Consider the following 19,484-nt stretch of genomic DNA (forward strand, 5'->3'; position numbering starts at 1 on the left):
GCAATTTTTGCTTTTTACTTTTTTATTTTCCTTACTTTATATTAGTTTGTGTTAGTTTTTATCTTGTTCTTTAAAAATATCAATAAATATAAATATACTAGGACGTAGTGGGTTTGTGGAAGGGGTGCTAGTACTTTGAATGCTGACTACACACGGAGCTATCCTTGAAGAGTATGCAGAAGCTTCAACTGGTTCAAAATGTAGCCGTGCAGGCAGTTATGCATGTTCTGCAATCTGCACATTATGCTTTTGCTCTGTGAGCTGCACTGGTTGCCAGTTTGCTTCCAGGTTCAATTTAAGATGCTAGTAATAACCTATAAAGCTCTATAGGGAGCAGGTTACTTGAGGGATCGTCTCTCCTCCATTACATCTAATCATCCCATCAGGTCTGGCAGGTGGGGCATGTTGCAGGTCCCACCAGTCAGGAAATTTAATCTGGCAGGAGCCAGAAAGAAAGCCTTTTCTGCCTTGGCAACAATCCCATGGAAAATAATCTCTCCCCACCCATGAACCCCTCCCCCACCACAGGAATCAGATTGGCTCTGACCCTGCTGGCTTTTTGCAAGGCCCTGAAGACACGATTTTGCCAACAGATACAAGGGAATGTGGTGGAACTGGTGCAGTAACTGAACTGATTCTTGTGATAAACGAGATTAGCTCAGCTGTAAGTTGTATGTATTTATGATATTTTTATATATTTTTATATATTTTTCTTGTTTTTAAATTTATTTTTTTAATTCAAAACATTTATATAACCGCCTTTTGTATAACTAATAAAATATTGTTCTTTCTATATTGTTTTTTATATATTTGTTTGCAAGTTATCCAGAATTATGTATTATATATATGAAATGGGCAATTATATACATTTGAATAATAAATAAATAGCCAATAATGAATATTCAACCTTTCCAATTCCATAGATTAAAAAAGAATTCTGTGCAAAAATCCAAAACCACTTGAGTGTCCATAAAAAAGCAATTAAATTAAATCACATCAACAATTAAAAATTAAACTGTAAAAGATAAAAGCTAAGACAAACTTTTAAAAAAAGTTCTGTGAAAATTTACACTACAATAATCCAGAAACCTTCCTAGATGTATTGTTATTGTGCATTAGGGTTGAATTTCTAACGTCAGGCTGTTTAGACATGAATCAATTAACTTAAATGCTTCAAGAAAACAAATATGATGTTTAAAGATTCTACAAAAAGTAATTTTATATTTATTTATTATGACTGCTTTTAATCATAGCATAACTGAGCAAACATTTGGTAAATAATTTTCCTTACCTCCTGCCAGTTTTGTATAAGATATACGAGCAACTCTGAGGCCAATTTAAGGGATATGCTTTGAATTTCAATGCTGTAAAAATAAATGTTAACACAGATACACCAAATTAAATCTTTAATAAGAATAGTGTGGCAATCAACAGGCAATCTGTCTGAAAATACAGTATTTCTTGCTAACTTGCTTTAAAAGCCTTATCTATTAAATATCTCCAGATATTTAACCCCCAAATTCCCAACTAGCATGATAATTTAAGAAATGTAATTTTTACAAATCTGGAGGCCACCAGGTAGAGATAGGGTTTATTACATAAGCATATTGCTTTGTCGCTGAATCCAGAATTAAGATTAATCTAATTCAATTTTTCATGGCTACTCGTGAGAAAGCATAAGTAAACAAGCTAAACAAGTTTGTCTTATGCATGAGAAAGATGTGCCTTAAATGTATGAAAACTATCCATGCGCTAAGTCCTGATAATGTTTAAATACTATATGTTGATGAAGATTCTCAGTCATCCAGGTAGAATTGTCTGGAAGTTGTATCATGGCAATTGGGCTTATATTTTGTTGCTCTGAAACATTTCGCTGCTTATCCAAATAGTTTCTTTAGTCTGGGAGAATCTAACGAATAGGTTCGTTAGATTTGTTAAATAAGTTTAGTTGCCCTGACTCAACTTCCAGACTTGAAATACTGTAGTTTCTGATTCAGGCAGTCGTCTACCTATAACCAAAACTGGGCCCAGAATCTTGGTTGCAGAACGAAAGTGTTGTTAAATGACACATTAAGTGACCATTTAACTTAGTGGTGACTGTTAAGTGAAGTGCCAGGAGAGGGTCCTCTCCCAATGACTGCTGCGTTTACTTAACGATTGATGCAAAAAAAGTTGTAAAATCAAATGCAGTTACATGGTATCTCGTTTAAAAATTGGGATGGCTTACAACTGTAATTCCAGGCTCAATCTTTGTTTTAAGTGGAAAAATGTATAAAATTACAGTTAATAAAATTCAGAAATAATGTTTTCCCTTTCTGTATCAAAATTCATTTTCATTAGCAGTCTGCAATCAGTAAATACAGATTAACCAAACACAAAAAGACAAGACAGTATACCTGCCAGAAGTATTTGCAATATTCATAATCCAATGCAAGAACTCTCTTGGATTCATTTTTACAGCATCTTCCATCTTTGCAAGCACACTTCTGAGGTCCATTTTATACAGAACCTCTAATATCTATTACAGAAAAAAAAATCAGCTACAGGAAATACTATTCTGAGCCTAATTGGAATATATAACGAGTTTAATTTGAGAGAGAGAAAAAGAAAATGTTTTATTATGCTCATAAAAAACCCTCTTTTACAACCCTGTAGTCCCTATTCAGGCACAGGCCAGCACAAAATGTTACTTTAAGTTCTTATTTTATTATATGTAAATTACTTGTCCTAAAGAAAAAGAAAAAAAAATAGGATATCACCTTGCAAAAACATTCAGGATGCTTTTCCTTTACAGCTATCTTAATAAGTGTTTCCTCCAAGCCAGATAGTAGATTCAACAGAACATTTCCTTTTTCTTCCATCACATGTTTTGCATTCACTTGATTCAACCATAGCAGGACTGTTTCTAAGACCAATAAGCGTACTTCACAAAAGTCTGAATGTAACAGGTATTCAACTGACAAACATGGATTCATTGTATTACTTTTAATAAGTAAATTCCTGTTTGCAAATCTAGGTTCTGAACACATAGATGTGAAGAGTCTGGTGATGCTCTGGAGAAACTGAGTAAGTCCTGGGACTGCAGGAGAATACTTGATACCCGTTGCTAGTTCAGAATCCAAGATAATAGTGCTAATCTTTCCCCAAAATGTGTTCATATCTGTTTCTGAAATGAAATGAAATAGGGTGGTAAAATGAGAAAGGAAGATCATGTATGGTTACCACACAAACACTTAAAGCATGCTCACCTATTTGAGACACATATAAATCAGATGCTCAAAGGGAAGTTACACATCAAATAAATTTAGCTAATGAAATGATTGTGAGCCTTAGTTGGTGTATCCTTTTTTCCAATCAGAATGCATCTACCATTGTAAAAAAAGAAACAGTTAGCATTGTCTGCTTACAGGTCTGCTATATTATTGGCTCCATACAAATAGCAATTGGTAATCTTTAGTTTAGTGTCCTGAATGAGCAGGCATCCCTAAAATCCTAAATCTTTCAATATCTGGTCAGTTGCTGGGAAATCTATGAAAGCCAGGATATTATATTGCTGAAGGTATTAGACTAGGTGTGAGGACACCCAGGTTCTAGTCCACCTTTAGTCTCAGAATCTTATTGGGTGACTTTAGACAGTCATGTTTCTCAATCATCTCACAAAATTGCAAGGAAAAATTGAAGGAGTGTTATGTATGCCACCTTAAGTTCCCGAATGAAAAATGTGTTATAAAGCTAATAAATAATATGCAGAATATTGATGTTGGGATCTGATAAACACAACTACCATTCAGCAGTTCATATGACTGAATGGACATTAAGAAATCTAAACTTTCATTAAACTTAGGGAGCATTTCTGACCCTTCATTCATTTTGAATTATTTAGAAATCAACTATTCTAAATTCACACCTATATTAATGGCAACCACAACAGCCAGATTGATTTTATCCTTATGCAACAATGTGATTTCCCCACTATCATAGAGGTAAAAGTCATTCCATGTGATTGTCTCACCCTCCAACATAAGATGATTACTGCTGATATAAAGATCAGCAAACATACAGAGTGGCGGTAGCATACTGGATCCAGAGAAAATCAAGTGGTGGAAGCTATAAAAGCACAATGTGGTCATCATTAACTGCATCACATTTCCTCCAATCACTACAGGCTAGATTGATACCATTTGAATTTCTGAGAGTCTATTATCATTGCTGTGAAAAATATCCCTAGACACTGCAAGACCAGGTTGTCATCAAAACACAAGCAGGTGTGGCTCTGGACAGAGCAGGTGCAGCAGAAAGTTCAGAAAAATAAGGTTCTTACAAAAAGAGGTATATGCAGAAGACCAGTGAAAACTGGCAAAAATACATCTTTGCAAGAAAACACACACCAAGGCAGGAAAAGAACACTACCTATGTGTTAAGGACAAAATAGTTGGCAATTGCAGAATAAGCTCAAAATCTTAAAACACTGGCAGGAGTACTTTGATGAAATCTCTAATGTCAAATTTCCACACCTACCAATTCCTGATGGCTTGGCTAAAAGTCGACTCAATCCTGTACTTTACAGCTGAAAAAGTTACCAAAGCTATCATGAAGAATTTGAAAGCATCTGTCCCAGACAATCTACCAGCAGACATCTGGAAACTGAAAGAACTTTACAACACAGCAATTGACTGACTGACAAACTTCTTCAATGCCACTGTGGACCCTGACTGGGCCACGAGTATCACAGGTCTCCTCTTCAGGACAAAGGCAAATGGGAAAACTACTGACCAATCAGTTTATCACACACAATTAAAATTTTTGAGTGGAACCTCAACCAAGTGACACTCTTGAAATCAGTATCATCAGTGCAGCTATTGTCAAAGACTTGAGTACCACTGATACCATTTTTGCAGCCCACATGGAGAAACATGGAGAAAAGTTTTTAATTATCTTCCATGTCAGATGATATGGCATGCATTACGTGACCATGGTGTGCCCAAGCCATTTATAAAATGGGTCTGGATTTTTATTTATTGCAGCCAATTACTATACATTGGCTTTTCCAAGAGCTTTCCTATGAAAATTAATGTGCACTAAGGCTCAGCATTATTACTATTGTTATTTATTCTCATCATGAATAAGCATCACATTAAATCTGGGACTTGCTTGACGCTGATGATGTCCTGCTCACAATTACCAACAAGGAAGAACTGCACCACTCTTTTCAAACATGGAACAATCATCTTAGCTAATTTGACTTGCGCCTTGTTATCAAGAAGTTATCAAGCAGTGAAGATCTAGTGAAGACAAACTTCTTCCATTACTTAGGATCTGCAAAGTGATGGCAGCAGTAATGAATGCACAAGGATGGATGCAATGTGGCTGAGATTGAAGGAGATCATTGGAATGCTTTGGGATAGGCATATAGCAATTCACTTGAGATCCAAAGTGTGTAACTTGTATAAAATAATGTACCATATGGCACCAAGTGCTGGCCAACCACCAAAAGTGCTGAGTGCACTTTAAATTTCCCTTTTATTTATGATACAATCTAGCAGCAGGTGGGTGTTGCACCAATAATAGAGAAAACATGGGGAACATGCCTATAGTGCTAGGGCCACATTTTACAAGCACCACCTTACACTATCACCTGCACTGCCTACCACTTTAACAATCCAATCAAGTGGTCAGATTCCACCACAGGCCATTGTGGTAAAGAATCTCATGAGTTGTAATCCAAACACATCTGAAGGAGACCATGCTGCCTAAGGCTGACTTAATGTATTCAGAACAAAATTACAGTATCATACATACTTACCTGATAATACAATCAATTGAACTGAGCAGGACTAACAAGAATTTTACACAACACCACACAGCACATTGCTATTTTACAATTTTATTAAATAAACCATATATATATTGCAAAAGTTAAGATTGTAGGGAAAGGGAGATATAAATAGGAAAAGAAAATGAGCATGAATATTGTGAAATGTAATAATTTAAAGCATAGCATTTAAATTCACATAAAAGGTATATTCTTTTTTAAAAAAAAAATCCATTGTGATTGCATAAGAATGCAAGCCATCTTTGCTATAAAAATTAAGAACTATTATTCTTAATTTAGTATTCTAAAGTATTTGGAAGAAGCTTTGATACTAAACAAAGATATTTGTGCTTAGTTATTTTTAGTTGTGGTAAAGGAAACATTTTCTGTGGAAAAAAATACTTTGATCTGAGACCATGTTTTTTTTATCTATTATCTTTTCTCCTTCAATGAAACACAGAGAAATTTCTAAATTAAAAACAATCAAGCCTTCTAGGCAGATGAACAATTTTTCATATCCACTGCAACAGCTGTCTGATCTTTGCACTTCTGATGTGATTACCATATTTCTAGCAAGCATGTCACAACATGGAAACCAGCAAAAGTATCCCCTAATATATGCTTACTAATATATGCTGGTATGTTCTCACCCTCTCATAACTTGAGCTCCATCAATTACTTTTCAAGAACCTGGGTCCTACTTTGGAAAATGGTTCTTTCCCCAATATAGGGGAAAAGACCACTTTTCAGAAAAGACTAATGCTTGCAATCTCTCTTTCTCTGACACATATACACACCAATACAGGAGAATATTTCTCTCTGTCTCTGTCTCTCTCTCTCTCTCTCACTCACACTCACACAGACAAACACAAACACACCAATAAAAGAGAATATTTGTAATTCAGGGTTAAACTGAGGGGTCCTTGGTACTCTCTGAACTTGATTGTTTTCTTGCAGACATTTCATTACCTAAACTAGGTAACCAATAAACAATATCTACTTACTTGGCTGAGTAAATCTGCCCAAATAACAACAGAGAATAGTAGCTAATATAAAATAATATTTTATATTGTTCCTAAGCCCAAATCTCTTAGAGGTTGCTAGACTATACTATAAGACGCCCCCCCCTCACCCCCCCACCAATGTAATAGGAAACCAAGGGAAAAAATAAAGACTTGATTTGACTTAGAGGCCCTTTCCAATTACAAATCACTTAAAGAAAATCAGAATTTTAAGACTCGTGATGTAACAATTGGTTCATTTATACCAAAACCTCCAACTGTGCATAAATTAGGAATCAAATGCTGACACTTACTGGAAATTATCACAGCCCTAAACATGCAATTTGTCAAAATGAATAGCATGCAGTCCTAAATAGGCCAATTATGTTCAAAGTGCTTGCAGTATTAAAAACACCATGGTAGTAGTAGCAGCAAAATGTATCAATATCACTGAATCACTATTAAAATGGGCAGAAAACTTTGAACGTGGTAGAAGCACTGACTACTCTTAGAGACACAAAATACAATAAATCAGAAGAAGCTGAGCAACGCCACAGTATTTGCTATATTTTCACTTAGAAATGAGGATAGTTATAAATAGATGAAATATATACAACTGTCATCCTTTCCTTTAGTGGCCAAGAGTAGGTGGGCTCTTTAATAGAATATTCTCCATATCTTTTTCCATATCTTTTCTTTGGTGCCAAAAGGCTAGAGGGATTTAAGCATGACATCAGACATCATGAAACTCCCATTAAAGAAGGAGCTGTTAGACATTCAATTTCTTTTAAAAAGGATCCAAGCTAAAAAAATTCTAGACATTAAAAGATGGCAAAAAAAGATTAGAGTTTAGATACTACCTCCTCAGCTAATGGCACAAATATACAATTTTTATACTTCCAAACTGCTGAGATGAGAAATATATGGGGACATCTGTCTACCAAACTCCTCCTGTCTTGTCTTCCTCCTTTCCTATTTTTCAAAGCTATCTAAAAGCCAAGCTATATGGAATGTATTAAGGTCTATAAGTAACTTTTACTGTATTTTTCCTCAAAGGTTAAAAGGACATAGCTCCAAGCTGATTCAGGATAATCACTTATCCATAGCTTCCTAAAAATTGTTTCTCCATCCTTGTTCTTATTAGCTCTACTTGGGAAAATATAGCTATTCTTTTCTCTTCTAGTGGGGATTTAAACTTCTTTGAGATAGGGCCATTTTGATCTCAGAAAAAAGACATAGGGGCTTGGTTTAGCAACTTTCTGCCACACTGCTTAAGTTACCTTCACTTTGCTTTTCCTTTTAAACTCCAGGAAAAAAAAAATTCTAAATTTGGTTCCTATTCAAGTTTTAAAACAGTATTATATATTTAGATAATTTTTTTTGAGAAACAACAGAAGTGTGCAGTTCTGTACAAAAGTTCTTTGTAAACAGGATACAGAAATGGATTGCACAAGATGGAGCTTAGAAAATAAAGCCTTAAAATAAGCCTTAGATATGAGAAACATTTGAATGATTTAGCTTTGATCTTCTATTCAAAGATTGTTTTTTAAAAAACCTGAATATTTACAATAGATCTGTGTTCCATGGAAATCCCATGTGGATAACACAGTGTACGGATGATGGAGCTACCAAAAAAGAAAGAATGGGTGCAGAGTATAAAAGAAATAGCTGCTGCCTTGATACAAGGCCAGTGGTGTAGCTGCCATTGAGAAACCCTAATATTTGGACTACCCACCCATTTATCCACATCCTTTTGAGGCTTTTCATGGTAACTCATTGTTCCCATGGCCATAGACACAGGGAAAGGGTCTGGACAGAGTGGTGGTTTCCAAGCCCTTGGCAAGCTGCAATTTGCTCCTAGAAGCACGAAGCCGAAAACACTAGCCTGAAGATGACGAATGGGACTTCGTCAAAACGTTGCCAAGATACTTCCAATTTTATGCGGGAGAAAACCCAAATAACCAAAGACCTACATACAAACACCCGCGAAAACCTCAGAAAGCATATATATACATCCTCGGTGTGGAGGGAGTCCTGTGACTGTCTTTGTCTCTCTTGGAGGCGGTTGCTTAGTACCGTGACCGCCGGGTCTTGTGGGATGGAGGTGAAGAGTGAGATGACATCATACGACGACATTACCTCATCATCCTCCACTTTCAGGGATCTGATCTTTTTCAGGAACTCCTCTGCCGACTTTACCGTGGTATCGTTGTCATCCACCAAATAGCTGATCCGGCTGCTTAGCCATTTGGCCAATCCCGAGGTTGGTGTGCCTTATACGACACAATGGGGTGTAAAGGCACCCCTTGTTTATGGACTTTTAACAGCTGTGTTATTAACTTAATCACTGCAGTGATTCCTTTAACTGGCAAGAAAGATTGCAAAATGGGGCAAAACAAATGTCTCACTTAACAACAGAAATTTTGGGCTCAATTATGATAATAAATTGAGGATTACCTGGGTGTGTGTGCACATGCACACGTGCACGCATATTCTTATGGACATTGCTTTTAAAGATAATATGTATTTATAATTGAATATTTAATTTGAATATTAAAAATGAAACAAATCAAGCTAAAATTTCATCTCTTTTTTTAAACTGTTGTCACATAAGCCACATAAGCAAAACCCCATTCTCTTTATATTTTTTGGGAAAAAATAGGACTTTCAATTATATGAAAAAGTCATGGTTTTTAGTTTCTGATGAAGACAATGCATCTGGAAACATTTGAAAAATGAGTATTTCAAAAATGAGTATAGGGGATTTGGTTGGCTGGCTAATAAATGCAGTTAAATACACAGGCACAAATATAATGTAGATAGGCTTAATGCATTGAATATTGCTAAACATTAGTTAATATACATTATTATAAAAATGACCATTCTTTATTGGCTAAAAACTGAACTTCACTGGACAATCATGTATCTCTTATTCGATTCCACAAGAATCTTTGGGCTACTTCAACATTTAATTTGTTTTGGCTTATTCAATCTTTCTTGGTCTAAAGCAGGGGTAGGCAACCTTGGCTCTTTTATGACTTGTGGACTTCAACTCCCAGAATTCCTGAGCCAGCCATGCTGAGGGGAAAGGGAGAGGTTTCCAAGCTGAGCCATGCTGGCTCAGGAATTCTGGGAGCCAGAATTCCTGAGCCAGCAAGGTTGCCTACCCCTGATCTAGTCCAACTCAAGAACACTGACATCCCCTAAACTCTGCTGAAGATGTTACCTAGCCTGGTAACCAACCCACAAGCTCAGAGAATGAACCTTCACCTTCAGATGGGAGTTAGCTTACGAAGACTACCCCATCCCTTCTTTTAACAAAATTCCCCCGAATTCCAGCCCGTCCGATGTCCGTTTATTTATCTATCCAAATGCATCCCACCAAGCCCAGAGGGTTTTCTTTCAAGTACGCCTGCACGGGATCAAAATCTTTAGCAATTTTCCCATATAGGAAAATGTCTTTACTTACAACCTTTTGTTTGGTGCCCATTCGAAGTTACACCACCATGGAAAAAAGTGACATATGACTGTTGCAGCATCCTGTGGTCACATGATCAAAATTTAGACACTTGGCAACTGGTTCATATTTATGATGGGTTATAGTGTCCTGGGGTCAGGTGACCATCTTTTGTGCTCTTCTGACGAGCAAAGTCAATGGGGAAGCCAGATTTACTTACTTACGTGTTGCTAACTTAACGACTGGCAAGAAAGGTCGTAAAATGTCGCAAAGCTCACTTACCAACTGTCTTTCTTAGCAACAGAAATTTCGGGCTTAACTGTGGGGTGTATGGCGAGCAGGACCTGTATTACTTTGCTACTTGCCACAGTGCTATTCTGCAGAATTTTCCATTTTATGGGTCACCCTTAAAAGAGGAAATTCAAGAAGCTGCACTTTTGCCTGCTGTTTGTGCCAATTTACCACAGCCTAGCACACTTCCACACAAACCTCTAGGTCAGTAGTGGCGAACCTATGGCACGCGTGCCAGAGGTGGCACTCGCAGCCTTCTCTGTGGGCACTTCTCTGAACTGATCGTGATGGGCTGTGGAGCCCGAGTGTGCCGGTCGAGTGGCTGGCAGGCTTTGGCTGCTGATGGACATTGTTGGCCCCCATGAGCTCGCTGGACTCTGTGTGCAAGGGCTGATGGTGTTAGGCAGCAGCTGCCCCGGCCCCTACCTTGCCTTGCCCTGAGGTAATGGCACCCCCACCCTGCCTCGCCTCACCCCGCAGGACGAGCCTCCTACTCACCATCCCACTTGCCAGAGACCCCCTGGATCTCCCCCAACCCTACCTAGTCCCCACAGGCGTTCCTCCCCACAAGCAACATCGAGGTGACCAAACCTACCTTGGCCACACCCACCCAGTCTGCCATGACCACCACAGCCACGCCAACTCAGTGGGCCACGCCTACCTGGCACCCGGCAATAAATAAGTGGGTTTTCAGTTGCAGTTTGAGCACTCGGTCTCTAAAAGGTTCACCATCACTGCTCTAGGTACAACTGCCTCCACTTATGTATCACTCGAAATAAAAATATCCAATCACACCTCCAATGTAGATTGAAGTACATCTCCTCTAACCAAACTGAACACATCTAAAGACATGTCTGGCTGTTCACCAGCTTTTTTTTTCACCATCTTTCACCCTGCCCCACATGACTAATTCCTCTCTCCTTTGGGTTTGCTTCGGGCTTCATCAAATCCTCCAGTTCTGAAGTTGACCTGACTTTCCCTTTGATCTCCTTGCAAATCAGGCTAACTTCTCATCCTTGAGCTGTAAAGACCTTCCCTTCTTCTATACCCCCGGATGAAAGACTGATCAGGTCATTTCAACCGCACAGAAACTCGTCCTGCAGGCACACATGTTCCGTGCAAGAGAAAGAGACTTGCAACAGCTTGTCCAGAACCTGTCACCAACACGTCACCTAGAACATGTTCACTGGAGTTCCTGCAGAAGGACCATGCATGAGAAGAAGCAAGCCATAGGTTGTGAAGGGATATTCTTCAGATGCAAATGGGCTTCAGGAACACCAGTGTTGGTTGTCAACTAGACAAGGAAGAAAACAATTTAGCAAGGATCCCAGCTTCTTCCATGACCTACCTACTTGTCTAAGACATGCATGCAAATTCAGTCACTTTGACTCCAAAGAGGCTTATACTAGAAACAGGGTTATAGTCTAATTCTTGACATGTTTGTCCATCAGGAAAAGAACTTCATGAGAAGAATAGTTTCCTTTAGGGCAGGGGTAGGCAACCTTGGCTCTTTTATGACTGTGGACTTCAACTCCCAGAATTCCTGAGCCAGCCATGCTGAGGGAAAAGGGACAGGTTTCCAAGCTGAGCCATGCTGGCTCAGGAATTCTGGGAGTTGAAGTCCACAAGTCATAAAAGAGCCAAGGTTGCCTACCCCTGGTCTAGAGATTATGACTATTTTTGCAAGGAGGAGTGAAATTTAGCAAATACAATCTTTTCTATTACCTTCATACTTGTTGAGGAAAGAATTGTACTATCCCACTTAAGAGGCATTTGGAAAAGACAGACTCATAGCATGGCAGAGGAGGAACAGCACATTGAACCTAGAATTCCGATAGCGATTATCCCCTAAAAACCCAGGGGACAAGGTTTAATGCAATATAAACAAGGGAAGGGAATACATTTTAAAATCCTACTCTGGTTCTCATAACACATACTGAAGCATTTTTCTAAAATTTTCTAAAATGAATTAGGCACTAGCAGAAAAAAATGCACAAATGGTGCTCACTGTATTGATATAATTAAAGTAATGTCCAATTAGAGGTATCAAATTGGCTAGGATTATTTTGATGCAACTAGTCTTCCATTCCCCAAACTGTCTCCATAGCTACCCACAGCTGCATCTTAAGGAAATATGAGCCAGTGAGTTCTCCTTCATCACTTCAACTTGGTACACTGCCATCTGCTAATGGATACATTATTAGGCTAGATAGTCTAATAGTATAATACTGCTACAGGTTTTGCGTAATAACAATTATCTCTGGATTTCTTGAGTAGCATTTATTTCTAAAAGGGTTATAAGCTGTGCTTTTCATTAGCCATCTCTGCACACTATTTATGGACATCATACTTGCCACTGGGAATTGCAGTGTAATTATAACCATAAGATTCCAAACTGGCCTAAATTTAATCATGCCACAAAAAAAATTTTGTACTGATCTAACATTGCAAAATAAATTTGCTATGGTAGAATTTAAAGCAAAATATTTAGGAACAGCCAATGATAGAAAGGTAGAAAAGCAAGGGAGTCATTTTCTGGAAAAAGTAATAGCTTGTAGGTTATCTATGAACATTGTAACTAATTAGAAATTGTCCATGTTTAATCAGCTACAGAACTCTTAATGTTGCATTTCATTTTGTGCTGATTAAGCTATTTCAAGTAATAGGGAATATCTGTCCCATCGAGAAAGACTTCTCATTTTTTTTCTTAAAAAGTCTTTTTTATGTTAGTTATATAGAGCAGGAAGATCACTGATACATTATTGTGAATATGAAAAGCAAATAGGACAAAATGCATTCTTCAGAAGATTATTTTCAATTGTTTGATTCTCTTTACACAAAAATAAATAAATAAACATAAAGAAGTAATATGTTGGTTCTAGGTTGAGAATCTTTTTGTTTTGGAAGAATTCATTTCAAAGATCACAAGCTATACAGTAGTATATTCTGTAGAAGGCTATTCCCATAACAGTTATCTCCCTGATGAACAAGAACAAGAGTCCAATGTGGGATTTCCGGTTTTTGCCGTAGCACACAGCCAAGGGATTGTGGAGCTCCACACCCCATGGCTAGTTTCGCCCTGTCAGGGGAACCTAAATGGGTCTAAAGTCACCCTGGAGAGGTGACAAAGAAAGAGAGGTGCCCTGATAATCACGGAATGATGGCAGTCATCTCGCTCCATCCAGGGGAAGCACTCTAACCTCACAGGAGAAAGGCTGGCCACACCTCACTGACCAGAGATCTGCAGGAACAATGACTTAAGACAAAGCAAATACATTCCAGGAGAAAATATATGCAATGCTCTGACAGATTCAAATGACAATTGTCTTAAATCATGATGAGATTAAAAATAACTTTGATAACATAAATGAACATATCTCTAACCTAAATTCACAATTAAACAACACTAAAAAAATGATGATAAAGAATGAACTAATAAATCAGGCAACAGAATACAAATCAGAGGAAAATGACTTAAATATGGAAGCCAGAAATGAAGAGAACTACAACTTAATACAAACAAAAGAAAATCTGCAAAATTTTGCTACAACAAAAGAAATAAAAAAGATGTTTTATCTTCCAGGACTTCAAAACAAACTTGAGGACAAAAAAGAAGATTTAATAAAAAAGATTAAAGAGCTGTCAGGAGAATCATTAAAGCGTGGGAGACAAAAAATGAATATTCTACTTGATTTGTTTTTTTTATCCCCAACAATATCTACAAAAATATAACCTGGCAAGCTAAACCTATTGATTTGGAAAGCGGTCTGGCAAAAGAAGAAGATTAGAATTAGATTTAAGAGATATGATTCAACTTACCAGCTGGAATACTATATGACTAAACACTTGTTTGAATAAGGTTAAAAAGTATAAGGTTTGGATATAAAGAGGCCCTATAATAAGATTGCTATATGTTGTACTATATGATTAAATACTTGTTTGAACATGGTTAAAAGAATAGATAAAGCTTGGACATAAAGGAGTCCTACCGTAAGAGGGATAAGATATATAAGTAGCATAATACTTTTATAATATATGAAATGTAAAAATATTGAGATGGTGTATTTGAATGAAAAGTTTGGATGTTCAAAGGTAATGAATTTTGAGAAAATTATGACTGATAAGAGTGGTTTCAATACTGAGGGGAAATTAAGCTTAAATAAAAATTTTGAAAACAGGACATATAATAACTTAATGACTTCTATAAATACAATTGAAATATAAGCTGATTAGAAAAGATGTTATATGTTTATGTTATTGTTATATGTACAAATACTAAAAAAATGTTTATACCCAACTCTGTATGTATTGAAAATATTAAGAATTATATTTGTTTAATGTAGACAAAAGGAGAATATTACTGAAAGAAGAGAGGATCAATGAAATATATTATCAACTAACATATTGATCAATTATAGAAAATAATTATTATTGTTTTTAAATATATGAACCCAGACAACACATTGTTCACTAAGCACTATTATTGTAAAAAATTAATAAAATATATTTTTTTAAAATAACAGGGGTCCAATATGGAAGAGTAAAAAGAAGAAAACAGTGGGATATACCTAGTATCCCAGTTATTTATGAAGTTATCTATATAGTTATTTATGGACTATGAAATGAAGCTAAAACTGACAGCTGTGGAATATAGCTTAAAAATGAACTAATCACATACACAGAGATGACAAAGCCAAAAATACTGTCAAAAGATGCTTTTGAAAAAATAATAAGGAATCAAGTCATTAAGAGCCAAATCATATGCAAAAGAAATGCCATTGGAAACCAGACCAATAGAAGCTATATACAAAGTGCAAGGAAGTCTCAGTCCCATCAACGGTTGCTGAATTTTCCTTATTATCATAGCATGTTTTGGCTGATAGATGGTCTGTTATTTGGACCATCTATATAAAGAATAAAGGAAAAAATAAGACCCTTTAAGTAAGTGAAATGAGTAATTATATGCAAAATGTGGATACTTTTCTAATACAGCCACTTGAGCATATTTATCTCTTCATTCCCATTTTTACAATAATTTGAGCCTTGGAATGCTTTATCTCTATTAAACTCTAGAAGACTCTGCCTTTCTTCACATTCTTTTTACTGGCAGGAAAGTGATGCATTAGCTCATGCTTACCTTTAATTTTTGCCTTCCCCAGATAATTATTCAACAGAACAAGGACATCAAGATATGCTGCTCTAGTCACCAGACAAGGATTTTGCCTAGAAACAAAGTCAATAGCAAAATTTAAATGACTTACACTTTAACATTTTATTTTTCTTCTTCTTGCTTTGTTCTGTCCTGTCTGGCCTCAATCCTTAATCAGAAACAAGTATATGTGAGTTGGCAAGGATTATTATTAATATGCTACTATGTTTCTCGTTTTATTTTTATTACAAAATTAGGAAACGTATATCTAAACACCTAAGATAAACAAAAATCTCTGCTTAAAGCACAGTGCTCTCCAACAACTGTCCTGTAACATTCCTTTGTTGTTCTTATTTATCATTACCATATAAGGTTACCACGTAAATGGAGTGAAGTACCAGACATACATATATGTCAGGACTAGATCACAGTTGTGTTCAGAAGATCCAGTTTTGGTATCCTTGTGGAGCTGTGTGAATAATTTGAAGTTATCAAGTATTTAGTTCAGTATGGCTATATCAGGGGTCTTCAAACTTGGCCCTTTTATGACACTGGGTGAGGAATTCTGGGAGTTGAAGTCCACAAGTCATAAAAGGGCCAAGTTTGAAGACCCCTGGGCTACACTGAACCAAGTCAATGGGGAAGTCAGATTCACCTAACAAATGAATTACTAATGCAGTGATTCTCTTAACATCTGTAGGAAGAAAAATCATAAAATGGGACAAACCTCACTTAACAGCAGTCTTGCTGAGCAACAGAAATTTTGGCTCAATTGTGGTTGGAAGTGAAGGACTATCTTTCCTTACTTCATATTTATAATCGAAGACAACCACTGCCAGCCCCAAAAATCAAAAGAGAGTAATAATCCATATAATGCAAGTAAATTAAACAATATAACAAAAGGAGACTGGATAAATTGCTCTAGTACAGTTGAATTATCCTTTTGATCTTTAAAGTCCAAAATTTCTAATGACAAGAGGAATGGAGCAGAATGAAGACAACCTGAATAAAAATGAAGAATTTAAATTTCTGGCCATCCAGTGCATCAGTAAGAAGTAAATAATAATAATAATAATAATAATAATAATAATAATAATAATAATAATAATAATAATAATAATAATAATAATAATAGTAGTAGTAGTAGTAGTAGTAGAGAAAAATCAAAAATTGGTCAGCACCAGGTGAAGATGAACTGCATGGGTTTTGGTTGAAACAGCTAACTGTTATACACCCACTCATTGCCAAGCAGTTCAATAATATACTACAAGGAGGAGAAATTGAAAAGTGGCTAACAACTGGGAAAACCTACCTAATAATGAAAAATCCAGCAAAAGGGGCAACGCCAGGCAACTACAGGCCAATTACCTGCTTACCAACAACTTTCAAATTACTAACTGGTGTGGTAGCTGATGCAGTACAACAGCATCTAGTTGAAAACAATCTCTTTCCACCTGAGCAGAAAGGAAACCGCCCCAATAGCAGAGGAACAAAAGATCAACTCCTAATAGACAAAATGATCTTGGAAAACTGCAAGAGAAGGAAGACCAACCTGAATGTGGCATGGATTGACTACAAAAAGGCATTTGACTCTCTGCCACATGATTGGATAATCAAGTGCCTAGAAATAACAGGAGTCAGTAGAAACATCAGAAAATTTGTGCAAAGATCGATGGCACAATGGAAGACACAGTTGCAGATCAATGGTGAGAGACTGGGAGAGGTTAATATCAAGAGAGGAATATTTCAAGGAGATTCATTATCACCATTACTATTTGTTATTGCACTGTTTCCTCTGTCAACAATACTGAATAACTCAGGACATGGCTATCAAACATCAAAAACATCTGCCAGACTATCCCACCTCCTTTATATGGATGATCTGAAGCTGTATGGAAAAACATCATCTGAAATAGAATCGCTGCTCAACACTGTCCGTATATATAGCCAAGATATTGTAATGGAGTTTGGCTTGGACAAATGTGCCACACTTACTATCAAACAAGGAAAAATAGTGAAAACTGAAGGAATCAAGATGCCCCACGAAAATAACATTAAGAGTCTGGATGAGGAAGATTACTACAAATACTTGGGTATCCTTCAAGCTGACAACATCAAGCACACTGAAGTCAAGAAAAAGATTAGAGGTGAATACATCAAGAGAGTGAAGAAGATCTTAAAGTCCAAACTCAATGGAGGAAATACCATAAAGGCAATCAACACCTGGGCAATTCCAGTCATTAGGTACACAGCTGGAATAGTGGACTGGACTCAAGCAGAACTAAAAGCAATGGATAGGAAGACCAGAAAAATAATGACAATGAATCATGCCCTTCATCCACGCAGTGACATTGACAGACTTTATCTACCAAGGCAAATAGGTGGGCGTGGAATGCTACAAGTACATCAGATGGTTGAAGAAGAAAAAATGGCTTTGGAAGAATATCTGAAGAACAGTGATGAAGATGCACTGAAATTAGTATATCAGGAAGGCTTACTGACTACTGGAGAGACCAAACTGGCCTACAAGAAAGACCAAATGAAGAACAGAATAGAGGCATGGGAAGACAAAGCACTACATGGCCAATACATTAAAAAAATAGCTGGGAAAGCAGATAATAACAAGACCTGGCAATGGCTAAGAGCAGGAAAATTGAAGAAAGAGACCGAGGGACTAATTCTGGCTGCACAAGACCAAGCCTTAAGGACAAATGCATACAAAGTCAAAATTGAGAAGACAGCAACAGACAGTAAGTGCCGCCTATGCAAAGAAGCTGAAGAAACAGTGGACCACTTGGTAAGCTGTTGCAAGAAGATTGCACAGACTGATTACAAGCAGCGGCATGACAAAGTAGCAACAATGGTGCATTGGAAGATCTGCAAAAAATATCATTTGCCTGTAAGCAAAAACTGGTGGGATCATAAAATAGAGAAAGTCATAGAAAATGATAAAATTAAACTGCTCTGGGACTTCAGAATTCAAACAGACAAGCACCTGCAACATAACACCCCAGACTTAACAATTATCGATAAGAAAGACAAAAAAGTCTGGATAGTGGACGTGGCAGTGCCTGGAGACAGCAGAATAGACGAGAAAGAACTGGAGAAGATAACAAAATACAAAGACCTACAAATAGAAATAGAAAGACTGTGGCAAAAGCAAGCAAGGGTAGTACCAATAGTAATAGGCCCCTTGGGTGCAATCCCAAAACAACTGGAGCACCACTTGAACACCCTTGGCATTGACAAATTCGCTATTAGTCAATTGCAAAAGGCAGCCTTACTAGGAACTGCTTCCATCCTGCGACGATACCTGTAATACCATCAAACATCCACATCTGCCTATCCCAGGTCCTGGGTAAGGACTCAATAGGTAGACAAAATGCCAAATGCAGTCTGAACATCTGGCTGACTGTGCGATGATCAATAATAATAGTAATAAAGTTGGAAGAGACCTTGGAAGTCATCTAGTAGTCCAATTCCCTGCTCAGGCAGGAAACCCTATACCATTTCAGACAAATGGCTGTCCAGTCTCTTCTTAAAAACTTCCAGCGTTGGAGCATTCACCGCTTCTGGAGGCAGGTTGTTCCACTGGTTAATTGTTCTAACTGTCAGGAAGTTTCTCCTTAGTTCTAGGTTGCTTCTCTCCTTGATTAGTTTCCATCCGTTATATATTAGTTATTATAAAGACAGCAATGGAGTAAAATGTGGGCAACTGGCTCAACAATGGATTCAAAGCAAACACAAAATCACTCCAAATATAGGATACATTGT

At 37.0% G+C, this 19,484-nt stretch overlaps 1 protein-coding gene across 6 annotated transcripts in view; it reads right to left on the minus strand.

Moving 5' to 3' along the window:
* THADA (THADA armadillo repeat containing) overlaps nucleotides 1–19,484 on the minus strand; it is a 136,536-nt gene that overhangs the window by 23,368 nt on the left and 93,684 nt on the right. For all 6 annotated transcript variants that reach the window (XM_039357750.1, XM_039357749.1, XM_039357747.1 and 3 more), the window contains 4 exons: nucleotides 15,699–15,784; nucleotides 2,760–3,166; nucleotides 2,397–2,518; nucleotides 1,292–1,364 (listed from right to left, as the gene is read on the minus strand). In XM_039357750.1, the coding sequence (XP_039213684.1) occupies nucleotides 1,292–1,364; nucleotides 2,397–2,518; nucleotides 2,760–3,166; nucleotides 15,699–15,784 (688 nt within the window). The remainder of the gene's footprint in view (nucleotides 1–1,291; nucleotides 1,365–2,396; nucleotides 2,519–2,759; nucleotides 3,167–15,698; nucleotides 15,785–19,484) is intronic.

Source organism: Crotalus tigris, unplaced genomic scaffold (genome assembly GCF_016545835.1).
Source record: "Crotalus tigris isolate CLP2741 ecotype Arizona unplaced genomic scaffold, ASM1654583v1 scf7180000018941.1685476, whole genome shotgun sequence".
Classification (NCBI taxonomy): Eukaryota; Metazoa; Chordata; class Lepidosauria; order Squamata; family Viperidae; genus Crotalus; species Crotalus tigris.